Below are 16,292 nucleotides of genomic sequence, written 5' to 3'. Positions count from 1 at the left end.
TGCCTCTCTTTCTCCTGCGAGCGCATGTGCTCCAAAGTAAACACCACTCCCAAAAAAGAAACGGGGCCAGCTATGCATCTGATCTATGCAGCGAAGAAAAAGCGTACTTACTGACTAGGCAAGAATGTGCATTTTCTTAAGAAATTTTAGGGAGATTGTGACATTTAATGTCTGCTACATTCTATGAATAGATCTGCTATATATTAGAACTTTTTATTTCGATCTGTTTAAAAATTTTCATAAACAAATTGGTACCCTTTCAGACTGTAGGGCAAGGAAAGTTCACAGGCCAGTGTGGTTAGCGTACCTTATGTAACTCATCATATACAAGCTGATGAGCAAATCTTGGACATGGTTCTTCCTCCTGAAGACTTTTACTTGGATTATCCTTTGCAGCTTGATCATTCTTATAGACACAAGACCTGTAAAACATTGCTTTTAAGGCATTCTACCCTAGAAAATTAGCAGTAAAGAAATATATCTATAGTGAGCAAATTAACGGCATGTCCAATTACCAATAGAAAAATAATTTTTAATGTTCATACCCAATCGTGAAATCTTGATCACCCTCATAAAATAACTGAAATTTGTTAACAGTGAACTCTAAACTTCTTTAATGTTTATCTCACTTAAGAACATCCTACTATGACACTAGCAGATGGCGTAATGGTTACATCAGTGGAGGTCAACCATATCGTCCACCACAGTTCAGGTCCTGGGCCCAGCAGCCTAAAACTCACACCAGGTACATGTGCGTATATACTCAAAATCCCGAAAGAAGAATGGAGGTGAAGGGACTGCAGTGTAGCCATCCCCTCTGAGGGGAGAGGGGTGATTTCTTGCTTTGTCTCTCTTTCTCTCTCTCTCTGGCAAGCACATGTGCTCTATAGCAAAAATCTCTCAAAAAAGAACATGCTACCTTGTTATGAAATAGAAACACACATGAAGGTTCAAACTAAAAGCTGAAAGAGATTCTATCTTTTGACCATACTTAAAGCTACACATTTTGGGACCAGCAGTTAGCGTAATGGCTGTCACTGGACTCCCATGTAGTCAACTGCGGTTCATGTCCTGGACCTGGTAGCTTAAAACTCACGCTGGGCACGTGTGCATGTGTGCCCAAGATCTCGAGAGGAGAATGGAGGAGAAGGGACTGCGGCGTGGCCACCCCCCCTGGGGGGGTGATTTCTCATTTTCTGTTTCTCTGTCTCTCTCTGTCTGGTGAGGGCATGCGCCCTATAGCAAAAAACCCTCAAAAAACAAACAAACAAACAAAGAAAACAGAAAAGCTACACATTTTGACCACAAACAAATGTCCTATTTAAAAACTAATAAATTTCTTAGTTGCTAAGCATTACCCTCCATTACTGAATGGAAGATATTCTCTGAAGTGTCTGTTTTGTAGACTAATCACTTGCATAGCAATCCAGTATGTTAGAGCTAGATATTATGGGTCAGTGCTTCCCAAAGCAAAATGTACTGCACAGGTTCTGTGAGGTCCTCTGTGACAGAAGGTCCAGTTTAGAAAACGTTACGTAAGTGGAGCAAGAGGACGGAAAGCAAGGGAAAAAAGGAAGCAAAATATTGGGACCAGCAGTTAGCATAATGGCTATGTCGCTGGATTCCGACATAGTCGACCACAGTTCGCATCTCGGACCCGGTGGCTTAAAACTCACTTTGGGCACGTGTGCGTGCATGCCCAAGATCCTGAGAGGAGAATGGAGGAGAAGGGATTGTGGCATGGCTATCCCCCCTGGGGGGGTGATTTCTCGCTTTCTAGCTCTCTGTCTCTCTCTGTCTGACGAGCGCACGCGTCCTATAGCAAAAACCTCTCAAAAAAAAAAAAAAAAACCTAGTATGTTTTCCTTTGTTCTTTTCTTTTTTAAAAAATTACATGAATAAACTTAAAAAAAAAAGGAAGCAAAATATTTAGTAAACACAAAAATGAAAAATTATCTGCTGATGATGTGTATGGTAATTTTTTTTTACTATTTACAGTATATTTATCCTGGGAAATTAATTTTGTGTACTGAAAGATGTACAGTGACTAAATGTGAGAAAATAAAAAAATAAAACAAAGGAGGGGAAAAAATGCTAAGTAAATCTCTTCCATTTTACTAAGACGCACAGACACTGAGAAAGCACTGTTCTCAAGTTCATGTCTACTTGGACGTAAAATCTAAGCTAAAATACAACTCTCTTGACTCCCAGACAAAAACACATCTCCTAGCTGAAAAACAAAGAGGTAAAATCCATTCACTGGGGCTAGCAAGTGGCATGGTGGTTAAGGGCACTGGACTCCCACATGGCCAACCGTGGTTCAAGTCCCGGACCTGGCAGCTTGCTTTCTCACTTTCCTTCTCTCTTCTCTTGCTCTCTCCCTCTCTGGTCAAGTTTAAATAAATAAATAAAGTTAAGTAAAATAATTCTTTTAAAAAAATCCATTCACTGAACACCATTACAGATGTGTGCATCTATAATCTATAAGTCACAACTTAACAGAACCCTCCCATCTCTCTTCTTCTGAATAAATCAGAAAACTCTAATAAATGTTACACTGGGATTGCAGCAAACAAGAGTTGCTTACCAACTATTCCTCACAATGTCGTAAATCCAGAATGAATTTCTGACATTCTCTTCCCTTTTCTCTTTGTCTTTGCTGAGTCCAGATAAAACATGTATTTCATTCAGTTCTGGATCAATAGTAGCTCTCTGTGTGAATCCCGTCATTGGAACTATAAATTGAAAGGGGGAGAAAAACAAATCTCAAGTTATAGAGAAGATTTTTTTTTTAAATGACATATCCTTATCCTACTCTATACAATATTCATATTCCAACAAATTCCAACAAATTCCATTTTTTTAAAGAGATATTTTTGCTATAGGGTGCATGTACTCACCAGAAGACAGAAAGAAAGCGAGAAATCATGCCCCAGGGGAGATATGGGGATTTTCGGCATGCATGCAAACGCATCTGACATGAGTTTTAAGCTGCCAGATCTGGGACTCAAACCATACTTGACTACATGGGAATTCAGTGACATACCCATTACACCATCTGCTGGGCCCCATGTTTTAATCAAATAGTAAAGAATCGTTTATTGCCTTCTTCTTGCTCTAGAATGTATGCTCCAAAAGGGTACAATTTGTTTTTATTATTTTATTCCCGGTGCTGAGAACAGTGCCTGGCATATAATAATCAACCATTTGTTGAAAGAATAAATGAATGCCAACTACTAGAATGGAGCTAGTAGTGGAGCTAGAGGAAGTAAAGAGGTAGGAAGAGGTACAGGATATAATCACTTTTACATGCGGTAGGAAAAAGGAAGCTTTAATTAACCAGTTTATTATTTAGGTCAGCACTAATTTAATAGCAGAGGTAAAATAGTCAAATCTTGCCATGAAAAAAACAAAAGTCCAACAAAAAGTGAAACACAGGTTTATTTAGGTAAGAATTACTTTTATGACATACAATTTTTTTCACTAGAAAAAAAACATTTAAATTATGTGGTAAGATATGCCACTTTGTTTTCCTGAGCAGAATGAACTCTCTAAAATAATATTCTATATTTCTAGGAAATTCATTAACTAAGCCAGCAGGTGGCTTACTGGTTAAGGTCCTGGACTCCTACATGGTCAACTAGAGCACCGGACCTGGCAGCTTGAAAACCACACCAGGTGCGTGTGCTTGAGTGCCCAAAATTCTAGGAAGAGAACAGAGGAGAAAGAACTGAGTGGCCACCCCCACCAGGGGTGATTTTTCACTTTCCCTCTCTCTATCTCTGTCTGGCTAAGGTATGCATTACTATATAAATAACATCTTAATAACCAATAGAGTTACTGGTAACCCATAAAAAAAAACCAAAAAGACTAAAAGTCAAAACTAAGAAATACACTTTTATTCGCACATGTCATACATTTATTAATAGTCTCCTGTATCAAATTTCTTCCCAAGAAGAAAATAAGACTATCTTTTCAATTTAATAGTTTCTTTTAAAAAAAATTAAACTAATTTATACTGTCAAGGCTGGGCCTGATTTTATTTCTTAAATATGACATAGAAGTCAACCAAGAATTTTCTTTGATTTGCACAAGTCAAATAGGATCTAGATTTTCCTTACTATAATTATAATTATTATTTGTCAGGTCAGCTTGTAAATGATGTATTAATGCCATTTATTATATAATCTATTTTCCATTTCTGACTGGAAATGCCAACTTTACCATAGAGAAAATTCTTCTATGTACTTGGAGTTTATTTTTACTGTCTATTCTGTTCTATTCCATTTATCTGTATCAAACTGTAGTTTTATAAATATTTGGTAGTGCTAGTACTGTATTATTATCTTTCATTTTCAAAATGGTTTTTAGTGTTCTTGGGTGTTTGTTTTTACATACTTATTTTATTCATATTTACTACCAAGCAACCTAAGTTTTATATTAAAAATATAAAACATATTTTATAAGCATGATTATATAATAACAGCATAGCGAATATAAAAGATATTAAGCAGAAAGCAATGAAATCTAGTTACACTGAAAATAAGCACTACTGTTTCCTTGCTTGGTAACTAATTTATGCTAATATCACCAAGTCATTAGCTTCGGGTTCTTCCCTGTACTGCTGACTTGGCCTACTCAGTTAATTGGTAAACGTCTAATAGGTTCAGAAACATAAAAACTTTCTATTACACTGACTTTAAAAAAAAAAAAATTTCAGGGAACCAGCAGTTAGTATAATGGCTATGTCGCTGGATTCCCACGTAGTTGACCGCGGTTCATGTCCTGGACCCGGTGGCTAAGAACTCATGCCAGGCACATGTGTGTGTGTGCGCCCAAGATCCTGAGAGGAGAATGGAGGAGAAGGGATTGTGGCGTGACCATCCCCCCGGGGGGTGATTTCTCGCTTTCTGTCTCTATGTCTCTCTCTGTCTCTCTGGCGAGCGCACGCGCCCTATAGCGAAAACCTCTCAAAAAAACCCTAAAAAAACCCAAAAAAACAAAGAAAAACCAAAACAATTTCAGTAAGCCCAGCAAGTATAACCTCAGGGCCAAAACGAAAATAAGATACTGCCTTTAAGGTTTTCATGAAAATACAGTTATAGATATATCAGACCCTACAGAAATAACTCACAAAGTCCTCATAAATTAGTTTTACAGAGGGAGTGAGGCTAAATTGTCCAAATTTTGGAGCTAAATGAGGTCTTTAGATCAAGTGGTCCAATTCTCTAATTTTCAGATGAGGTAAAGAGAAGTTCTAAATTCTGCTAAAGTTGCAGAAGGATGAGTGGCAGCCCCAGATAAAAGAGAGATGAAGTCTTCTGGTTCTCAATTCACTATTCTTTTCATTATACCTATCTGATATAATGGTTAGAAGAGAATAGAATAATAGCAGATGTAGCAAACAGAGTCAACAGAATTTAAGAAACAAAACAAGTAAACACATAATTACTATAGAACAGGGATCAGGTTGTAAGATCTCCAAATCACCAGTGTATCATTTAGCATCTGGCAAATGATGAAGGCTCAATCTATGTTTTCTTCCTCGAATGACTACAGATATGAGAAAGTATTCCTGTTATAAAAGACTGAGTTTCGACAGCAAACCATAAAGCTCTGGTGGTGTGACAGATCATTGTCCAAACATAATTTTCAGTTAGTGTTAAATACAGAGCTTACATATGGAGAGTCTACTAAACCCCTTGTGTTCACAGTCTTGCTGCCAAAAGTTATTCAGAAATAACCCCAAATCATAGATATGCTGAATTTTGTTATTATATATTAGACACAATACTAATAAATTCCTTTTTCTAAGCAGCATAAAATTGTAATACTATAGTTAAAATATAAGAGTTAAAGTTTCTTCAGATCTTGAAATGATACATCAAAGACAGTATATTTAGGTAATTATAAGAGCGACAATTTAAGATTTTACAGTATCTGACACAAAACAATTTTATTTCAAAAACAATCCAATTTGAAAATCACATTGCAAATGGCAGTTTTAATCAAATAATCCACATTAATGAATCATAAACAATAATTATATGTTAAGTCTATTTCAAATTACAGTAATTAACTATAGTAAATAAGCTAGAACAGTTAATGAACAATAGAATGGTTAAATAAGCTACGGATTTTCTACATAATGGATAAAATTAGTGTTTTCTAAGAATATTTAATAATGTGGTAATTTAAATAGTTATCTTCCTTATTCTTAGAAGAACTTTTCATGGCTTACAAAATACAGAATAATCTCTAAGGTAAGATAAAATGTAAATATATATATTTTTTGGGGGGGGGAAGTTTTTGTTATAGGGTGTGTACGCTCACTAGAAAGGCAGAGAGAGACAGACAGACAGACAGGAAGCAAGAAATCACCCCCCCAGGGGGGATGGTCACATCGCAATCCCTTCTCTTCTATGCTCCTCTCGGGATCTTGGGCATGCACGCACGTGTGCCCAGCGTGAGTTTAAGTCACTGGGTCCAGGACTCGAACCGCAGTCGACTACATGGGAGTCCAGTGACAGTCATTATACTAACTGCTGGTCTCATAAATATATTTTTTAAAGTGAGGCAAAATAAATTCTATGTGAAGACAATATACCAAAAAGTTCTGATGTGAGATTTTTGGAACAGTTTTAAGATTTTTAAGGAGAGAGACCAAATGTTTCTCTTTTTTTAAACGATTACTTGATTACTGAGTATTTTTTAAAGAATCATTTAATTTTTTTTATTTATTTATTTTAGTTTGACCAGAGAGGGACAGAGTGAGAAAGAAAGTGAGAAAGCAAGCTGCTGGGTCCGGGATTTGAACCACAATCGACGACGTGGGAAATCAGCACCCTTAACTACCATGCCACTTGCCAGTCTCAAGACTGAATGCTTTTTAAGAAATCCTGAATAAAGTTTATATATCTCAGCTAAGTTTTTCACAGGTTCTGTCAAGGAGAGTTAAGGTTATACTGCTAGATAATACCTTGAATTGGGAAGGGAAGAATGGAAAATGAAGGGAAGAGCCATATGCTTAAATTCCTATCCTGAGTTTGAGGAATTAAGAGAATTCTGGGAGACAATAATCTACAGCTAAAAATCTTAGAAATGAGCACAAGTTAGTTAGATTCTGAAGGTGGGAGAGATGGGGGATCTGGATAGGAGAATAACATGCGCAAAAACTCAAAGGAAAAAGAACAGTATGCTGAGGCCAATAGATAGCATGTTGGTTAAAGCACTGGACTCCTATATAGGTGACAGCAGTTCAAGTCCTGGACCTGGGGGCTCGCTTTCTCACTCGCTCGCTCTCTTTCTCTCTCTCTGGTCAAACTGAAGAACAAGAAGAAATAAATTTATTTTTATTATATTTTATTTTAAAATCATTATTTTATTTAACTTTATTTATTACTATTATTATTTTCCAGTTTGATCAGAGAGAGACAAAGAAAGAGAGAGGGAAAGTAAGAAAGCAAGCTACAGATCCAGGTCTAGGATTTGAACTGTGGTTGGCCATGTGGGATTCCAGTGCCTTTTACTACCATGCCACCTGCCGGCCCCTTATTTTTATTTTTTAAAGAAAGAATTTTGCTATTGGATGCATGTGCTCACCAGAGAGACAGAAAGCAAGAAACCACTCCCCTACCCCCTTATGGCCACACTGCAATCCCTTCTTCTCCATTCTCCTCCCAGGATCTTCGACCTGTATACACAAGCACCTGGGGTGAGCTGAACCACAGCTGACTTCGTGTGAATCCAGTGACATAACTATTATGCCATTTACTGGTCCCAAAATAAGCAATTCTTTAAAAATAAAACAAAGAAGAGTATGCTGTCTATGAACATGTGCTATCTAGTGGTCATGAAACAAAGAACAGGAGGCAAGGTGAGTGTAGATACCAAGAAGGGGACCAGAGAACTGAGCTGGAGTGTATCATAAAGGAGTCTGTGATTTAGGCTAAGTACAAACCTAACCCTGACGGCAAATAGAAACAAGACATTTTAAGAAAGGAAGAAAGCCCATTAGAGTTAATTTTTTTTGGGGGGTGCATGTTGTCATCAGAGACGGAAAGTGAGAATCACCCCTTGAGAGGACAGCCACATCACAGTCCCTTTTCCTCCATTCTCCTCTGGGGATCTTGGGTACTTAATGCACATGCACCCAATATGGCACGATTTTCAAGCCACCAGGTCTGGGACTCAAACCATGCACCTGGCCATGTGGTATCCAGTTGCCTTAACCTCTCTACACCACCTGTTGGCCCAAGGGGTTTATATTTTTAAAAGATACTTTATTACCGTAATTAGCACTAATCAAAAAGTAAATTGTCAGAACCAGCAGATGGTGTAGTGGTTATGTCACTGGACTCCCACATGGCCAACTGTAGTTTGAGTCTCAGATTTGGTAGCTTCAAAATCACAACAGGCATATGTGCGTGCTCGCCCAAAATCCCAGGAGGAGAATGGAGAAGGGACTGTGATGTGCGTGCCCAGGTCCTCTTGGGGGGTGATTTCTCACTTTACTTCTCATTGTGTCTGTCTCTCTCTGGCAAGTGCACATGCCCTAAGGCAAAAACCTCTAGAAAAACAAAAGTAAAGTTGTCTTTTTTTCTCCCCATGTACAACTATGAGCTACAAGGTAGAACCCTTATTTACACTTGTGTTCCCCGTGCTTAGCTTATTATCTGTCACCTAGTAGGTGATCAAAAAATGCCTGCTTAAAAAAAAAAATGCCTGCTTAATATAAATGCCAATAGTTCTATTCTTAAATGGTAATACAGAATAGCCATATTTTGCTTGCCCTGTGGAGAACAGGTTGGGAGTGGAACACATATGAAGGAGATGACTTGAGACAGGCCAAATAGTCCAAATTAGTACAAAGTGACGCAACAACAGGAATAGCAAGATGATGAAGGTAAAACTGACAGGACTTGATGATTACTGGATAGATCAGTAAATCTTAGGGCAGTATCCACTTGTGAAAATTGAGGCCTCCAACAATAACACCAGCTCACACCAGAGGGCTAATCCATTTCCACAGGGTAGCCATAAGCAAGGACACTATTTTCTTTAAAATGTAATTTTGGTCACTTACAAACATGGAAACAAAGGCTGAAACATTTGGTAAATTGTCTACAATTATTATCTAAGGATTGAAATAGGTTCCGGAGAGCCAGAACATTGGTTCTCAAGTCCAGCTATGTATCAGAATCCTCTAGAGTAGGGGAGAGGGAGAGGACAAGGAGAAGGGAGTAGGAAGAAAGGAAAAGGTGGCAAAGGGAAGGAGGGGTGGGGAATAGAATTCAAAAAATAAAAAATAAATTTCAGTTTCATTCTAATATGCCAAGAGAGCTACCAAGGTTTTAATCCCAAGCATAACTGCAATAGTCCTAGGTGAGAAAAATTTTCTAGTTCTAACCACATGCTCAGCTCTGCCAGAAAAAAATCACCAGTAGCCCCAACCTGGTGGTACAGTCAGTAGCACACTTAACTGCAGTGCTGGAAGCCATGTGGTCAGCCATGGGTTCAGATCCCTGTGTCTGTTTGAAAACATAGCTGGTGTGCAAGCATACAACCAGGATTCTGAAGAGCTAGAGGAGTGTATGTGTGTGTGTGTGTGTGGGGGGGGGGGATCGTGCCATAATGAGACCCTGTTGAGGATGCTTGTCTCTGAAATACTTTCGCTCACGTGTCCATATATACACGCACGTGCGTGTGCATGCAAACACACACATACACACACACACACACACAAAATTATGAATAAAATTAATCAATGTAAGTGAATTACTCATTTTGAAGGCCCAATCTTGGTACCAAGTGCTGGTTCACACTAATACTTAATAGGGTGAAGCCACATGGGAGACCTGGGTTCGATTACTGGTCCACCCTAAAAGTTGGGTGCAGTAGTGTGTGTCTTCCCACTGGGGAGGACAGTGACACAGCAAGACTCTGCCTAAAATAAAAACAGTAACAACAAAACCATGTACATACAGACTTTGAATAATGCAACACATAGGAATATTGTCAAAATTAACCACTCGGAAAATGTACACCTAGACTAAGAGTGGTATTTTCAAAACTTAAATCTATGTGGCCAGCAGGTGGCATGATGGTTGAGGCACTGGACTCCCACATGACTGACCATGATTTGAGTTCTGGACTTGGTGGCTTGCTTTCTCACTTTCCCTCTCTCTCTGTATCTCTATATAATTAAAAATAATAATAACAAATAACATTAATTAAATAAAATAATTCTTTTAAAAAAACGTTAAATCTATAAAAAAAAAAGACCTGACATTAAACCTTTCAATACCTGTTTTATTTAGGGGAAAAAAAAAAGCCTTCTTGTATTTATATAAGGCACTAAATAATTACACTGTTCCTTGCATCTCTAATCTCATTTCATACCAACTTCCCCCATCCTCAATTTGTACCAGCCCCATCTGTTTCTGGACCCTTCAAGTTTTTAACTGCTTCAGGAACTTTGTATTTGCTCTTCTCTCATTTCTTCGCATGGTTCTTCCTAATTCTCTACTTTTTACCTTCTATCTTTTTAAAAAACAATTTTAATTTATTATTATAATTGTTTTTTGACTTGACAAGAGAAAGTAAGAAAGTAAGCAGCCAGGTCTGTGACTCGAACCGTGTTTAGCAATGTGAGAGTCCAGTGCTTCAACCACCCCACCGCCTGCCAGCCCCCTCATCTTAAATCTTTACGATTACCTTCTGAGATGGTTTCTCAACCTCCTCTATCTAAATGGGACCTCTCATGTTGCTCATTATCACAACATGCAAATTACTCTCTTCATAGTACTTAGAACACAACTGTAGGTTTCTCTTTCTGTGAGCCCTTTGAGCAAAGGGATCTTATTCCCCCAGGTCCATAGCTGGATCTCAAATGCCTAAAATCATACTTGGCATGCAGAAGAAAATAAACTAAATGTAAAAGGAAGAAAGGATAGAGACAAACTAAGATATGAGTAGGTGATCAAGAAATAGTAATGAATAAATCTGTTTGCATTGTGATAATTCACCATAAACCACTTAGAAATTGAACAACAAAGAACAAAATATGGTCATTCTGATTTCAGCTGATTTAAGCAGTAATTAAAGAATGAATCCATTTGTCCTCTAGTACATTTGGTTCGTGGTAATAACACCAGAATGATTTTAAAAGCTAGAGATGGATTGCAGCATGAAGACTCTGTTGAGGTTGCTTGTCTTTCTCTCACTGCCTCTCTCTTTCTCATGGAAACAACAAATTAACTTTCAAAAAGGTGAAAAAGATAACAAATATAAAATAATACAATTTTTAAGATACTAACACTCTAGAAAAAGTCTTCCTCCTCAAAACAAGCACATACAAAAACAATTCCTTTAGAAATTCACATATTGTTGGGACCAGAAGTTGGCGTAATGGCTATGTCGCTGGACTCCCATGTAGTCAACTGTGGTTTGAGTCCCAGACCCAGTGGCTTAAACTCACGCCAGGCACTTGTGCGTGTGTGCCCAAGATCCAGAGAAGAGAATGGAGAAGGGATTGCGGTGTGGCCATTCCCCTTCTGGGGGCATTTCTCGCTTTCCGTCTCTCTCTGTCTGTCGTTCTGGCGAGTGCACACGCCCTATAGCAAAAACCCGCCCCCCCCAAATTCACATACAACAGAGTTGGATAAGCTAGTAGTTTTCTTCCCCATACTCAGAATTTCTTCAATTAAAAAAATGGGAAAAGGGTAAAGAACGGTTAGAAAGAAAAGATATGAACTACAGTTTTCTTTTTCTTTTTTTGCTAGCAAGTGTGTGCACTCGCCAGAGTTAGACAGAGAGGAAGAGGAGAAAGCACCTCCCATGAGAAATGGCCAAACCACAATCCCTTCTCATCCATCACTCCTTTCTTTCAGGATTTTGGGTACCCGCCCCCCACACACACCTGGAATTTCCCTCAAGCTGAGATTCAAACCACGCAATTGGACATTTGGAAGGATCCAGCTATCTCAACCACGAGGCCATAAAGTCAGCCTACGATTTTCTCCCTAACATAGTTAAGACATGAGAAAAGAAATGCCCTTACCCATCCCAGAGTCTTTCTTGGTGCCATCTGATATTATGTCTACATGATCAGAGTCCACATCATAGCTAAAGAAATCATTCAAGTAAGTCTTCGATCGCTGGCCACCAAATACATACAAGCAACGATTTTTCTGAAAAAGCAAAAATAAAAAGGACAAAGAAAAGAAGAACGTTGTCACTTCTATGAAGAATTCAGAATGATCACAAATTTAAGACTCTACAAAAGCAATTTTATAATAGATTTCATGCAACTGAGTACTACAATGGAATAAAGAAGAAAGTGGAAGCTCTCAATCTACTGTGAAGGGGTGATCCCTAGGTTACTCTGCTAAAGTAATATGCAGAATAATGTATATGGGTTGCTACTTCTGTGTAAGAAAAGAGAAAAAGAAGTACGTGTGTGTGTGTGTGTGTGTGTGTGTGTGTGTGTGTATGAGAGAGAAAGAGCCAAAGAGAAAGAAGTGGGAGAGGGTAGAGAGATGAGCGAGAGAGATAGGTCATACTAAAATCTAGTAAAAGATAATTACCTATAATAGAGAAAGGAACAGAGCAGAGAGACAAGAATAGAAACCAGATCTCTCTGAAAGTGCCTTGACTTATGGCTTTGACTTTAGAAGCTTGTATATGTTTTTATTTTATAAGAAAACAAAATGAACTAAAAAAAAAAAAAACTCTGATATTCGAAACAAAATGAAACAAATAAAGCTACATATATACAAAGATATGACCACACATACATGTAGTATTTCTAATGGTTTTAATTAATGTTTTTGTTTTTATTATCAATCTTAGCGAGCTAAATCTTAAAACAGAAAAATAATCAGAAAGCAATCCTCATTTTGCACTCAGTGAAGAGGTAATCTCTAGGTTACTCTGCTAAAGTAATATGCAGAATAACCTTAAAAGTTATACAAATCCAAAGATATTGAGATTAAAAATCTTTTATTTGAATTGGACATATCACTAAGAACTCATGATTTTATTTTTCTCTTTCTAAAAAAGACAGATGTATATATGGAGGAGAGATTCCCACTAGTCTAAGATAAGAGAAAACTTTGAGCATCCGAAAGAATAATGACAGGCCAACAAATGGCATGATGGTTAAGGCACTGGACTCCCACATGACTGACTGTGGTTGGAGTCCTGGGCCCAATGGCTTGAGAGCCATGCCAGGCACATATGTGTATGTCCAAATCCTGAGAGAAGAATGGAAAAGAAGGGACTGTGGTGTGGCCATCACCCTAGGGGTGATTTCTCACTCTCCCCTTATCTATCTCTCTGGCAAGTGCGTATGTCCCATAGCAAAAAAAAAAAAAAAAAAAAAGAAAGAGGAAAGAAAGAAAAAAAAGAGAAACTGGATTTAAACACATTAAATAAATAAAAATCCATCAGTTCATAATACTTAAAAAAAATCCTTATTTGTTAGTTCTGGAGCCTCAATTTGCTAATATGACATCAATAGTAAAAGAACAGAATCAAACATTTATATTGCCTATTCTGTATGGATCACATTTCAGGACAGCCAAATAGTTAATGAGATGAAGTTCTTAATAGCAGAAGCACAATTAATAAATTCAGAAGAAATTCCACCCTTAGAAAAGTCACCATTTCAGGCTGTCAGGTGGTGTGGTGGCTAGAGGCGCTGAACTTACACATGGCCGATTGCAGTTTGAATCCTGGACCTGGTGGCTTGCTATCTCACTTTCTCTCTAACTCTGTCCCTCTCAGGTCAAATTAATATGAATAAATAATAAAATTAAATTAAATAATTCTTTTACAAAAGTCACAATTTCACAAAATTTAATGAAATCTAGGCAATTAGTATCAATAGACACTAAAATCATTAGGGGAAAGGCTAACAGAGAATTCTATGATTGATGGATTGGGCTGATAACACCTGAACCCACTATTGTCATCCAAAGTATGACAATGAGACATTAAATATCTCTCGATACATTGTTATCCGAGTGTCTACAGTTTCATACTTCACTTTGGCCTCTCCCAAATGACAGTGACTCCAAAATGAAAGCCTCTGGATTTAACTGCCAATTTAGACACAATATGAGCAATAGAGGAATACATTAAGTGGCATTCTGAGATTGAATCAGCCAAATTAAGAATATGGGAGATTTTATACATAAATAATTCACTTTAAAAAAAAAAGTAGTGTAGGGAGGTTCTGCTGTAACTTAAAAGAAATTAAACAAACGCAACAACCAAATGCAATAACACAGACCTTGTTGGATGTTGACTTGAACAAATCAATCTATGAAAAGGTATTTCTTAGTATATTAGAAAAAAAAGATGAATGCAGACTAAGTATTAAATGATATTGAGAAAATGTTTTTATTTTGGTTGGGTATGATAATATTGTAACCATGCTTTTTAAAAGTCCTTATTTATTAGTTATATACTACAGTATTTACAAGTATAAAGATGTAATATCTTCTTTTATAATAAATACTAAACCAAAAATAAAATTTAAGAATAAACCTTGAATTCAAAGGAATATGAAGAAAAGTAATAAAATTAAGTAATAGTAAGATAGATATATAAAAAATGGACAGTGGATTACTGGTAACTGTTAAAACTGACAAATGAGGACACAAAAATTTGCTATTAATATACTACTGTACTATGTAAAGTACATACATTTTATTTTTAAAAATACATGTTTAAAATATTCTATAATACTTTTAAAATTATTTATTTTATTTATTATCATTGTTATTATTTTTAACTTGACCAGAAAGAGATCGAGAGAGAGAGAGGGAAAGGGAAAATGAGAAAGCAAATCACAGTTTTGGGACTCGAACTATGGTCAGCCATGTGGGAGCCTAGCACCCCAACCACCACTCTACCTGTTGGCCCCTCTGTGGTATTGTTTAAAAGTTGGACTCAAAGAAAGATCAAGATTTCATGAAAACATTTTAAAAGGTTGGTTTTACTGATAAATATCAATTCTTAATTCTTTGTACTTAATGGAGAATAGCAGAGAAAAAAAAAATCAAAACAGACTAAAAGTTAGCCTCCTAATTATTAAGAGAAATGGAAAAGCATAAGAGGGAAATATTTACAATATCTAGATAAACAGTGAAACTAGTCACAAGACTGCCTTGACTGGTGATAACTACTCTAGGGCTTGACTCCTTGGGAAATGAGCTGATGAGAAGAGTCTCCACATTAGCTAACAGCTATTAAAAGAAGACTTACTCTTTCTGTCATTGCTACACTAATAATTTATTTTTAATGAAAAGTTCTATTTCTTACTGAAGAAATGGATTAACTACTCTAGGGTGTGACTCCTTGGGAAATGAGCTGATGAGAAGAGTCTCCGCATTAGCTAACAGCTATTAAAAGAAGACTTACTCTTTCTGTCATTGCTACACTAATAATTTATTTTTAATGAAAAGTTCTATTTCTTACTGAAGAAATGGGTTTCACCACTTCTTTTCCTATAGACATACATGACAAAATAACTGCATTGTACAGAACAGTCTTACTGAGTGAAATAGCATGCAGTGTCCTATCCGAGACTGGATATCCTCAGGTCCAGCATTACAGGAGTCTTCTCGAAGAAGTTTCCAGGTTTGACATTGACAGTCGAAAGCAAACAACCCACTGAATTGTGGTTCACTGGCTCTGCTGTCATCTACGCTGCCATTACATGTCAAAATTCTACCACCAAAGGTGTAGATCATATGTTTTTCTGAGTCCATACACATCTAGCAGAACAAAGCAACAGATAGAATAATTTTAGTTTTCTCCTGTCACATATGCTAAGAATTAAACCAATTTGTGCAGTTTTACATTTTAAAAAAAACCTTGAACTTTGTCCTTAATGACACTCATATCACTCCTTAATATCATATATACATATCACAATACTGTTCACAGCCTGGCAGTGATTCAGAATATATTTCTAGACACATTTCATGCTTTCATTTTTCCATATGAGAGTAAAAGGTGCTCAGTTTAAAGAACTTTCTGCTTTCTTGAAACTGTATTTTTTATTTTTTTTACCAAAATCAATGGATTTTTTATTTTTTTTTAATAGAGAGATTTTTGCTATAGGGCACGTGCACTCACCAGAAAGACAGAAAGCAAGAAATCACCCCCCGGGAGGATGGTCATGGCTCAGTCCCTTCTCCTCCATGCTCCTCTTGGGATTTTGGGCATGTACACACACACCCAGTATGAGTTTAAGCCTCCAGGTCTAGGACTCAAAGAGC

General features: G+C 37.1%; 1 protein-coding gene across 4 annotated transcripts in view; it reads right to left on the bottom strand.

The window, feature by feature from the left end:
* The window catches only part of MKLN1 (muskelin 1), a 390,424-nt gene that overhangs the window by 23,556 nt on the left and 350,576 nt on the right, over window positions 1-16,292 (bottom strand). For all 4 annotated transcript variants that reach the window (XM_006158840.2, XM_006158839.3, XM_027775878.1 and 1 more), the window contains 4 exons: window positions 15,564-15,785; window positions 12,062-12,191; window positions 2,588-2,735; window positions 308-422 (listed from right to left, as the gene is read on the bottom strand). In XM_006158840.2, the coding sequence (XP_006158902.1) occupies window positions 308-422; window positions 2,588-2,735; window positions 12,062-12,191; window positions 15,564-15,785 (615 nt within the window). The remainder of the gene's footprint in view (window positions 1-307; window positions 423-2,587; window positions 2,736-12,061; window positions 12,192-15,563; window positions 15,786-16,292) is intronic.

This window comes from Tupaia chinensis, unplaced genomic scaffold (assembly GCF_000334495.1).
Source record: "Tupaia chinensis unplaced genomic scaffold, TupChi_1.0 Scaffold000610_1, whole genome shotgun sequence".
Lineage (NCBI taxonomy): Eukaryota > Metazoa > Chordata > Mammalia > Scandentia > Tupaiidae > Tupaia > Tupaia belangeri.
The sequence above is the reverse complement of the archived record's forward strand: the minus strand, read 5'-3'. Positions and strand labels throughout refer to the sequence as shown.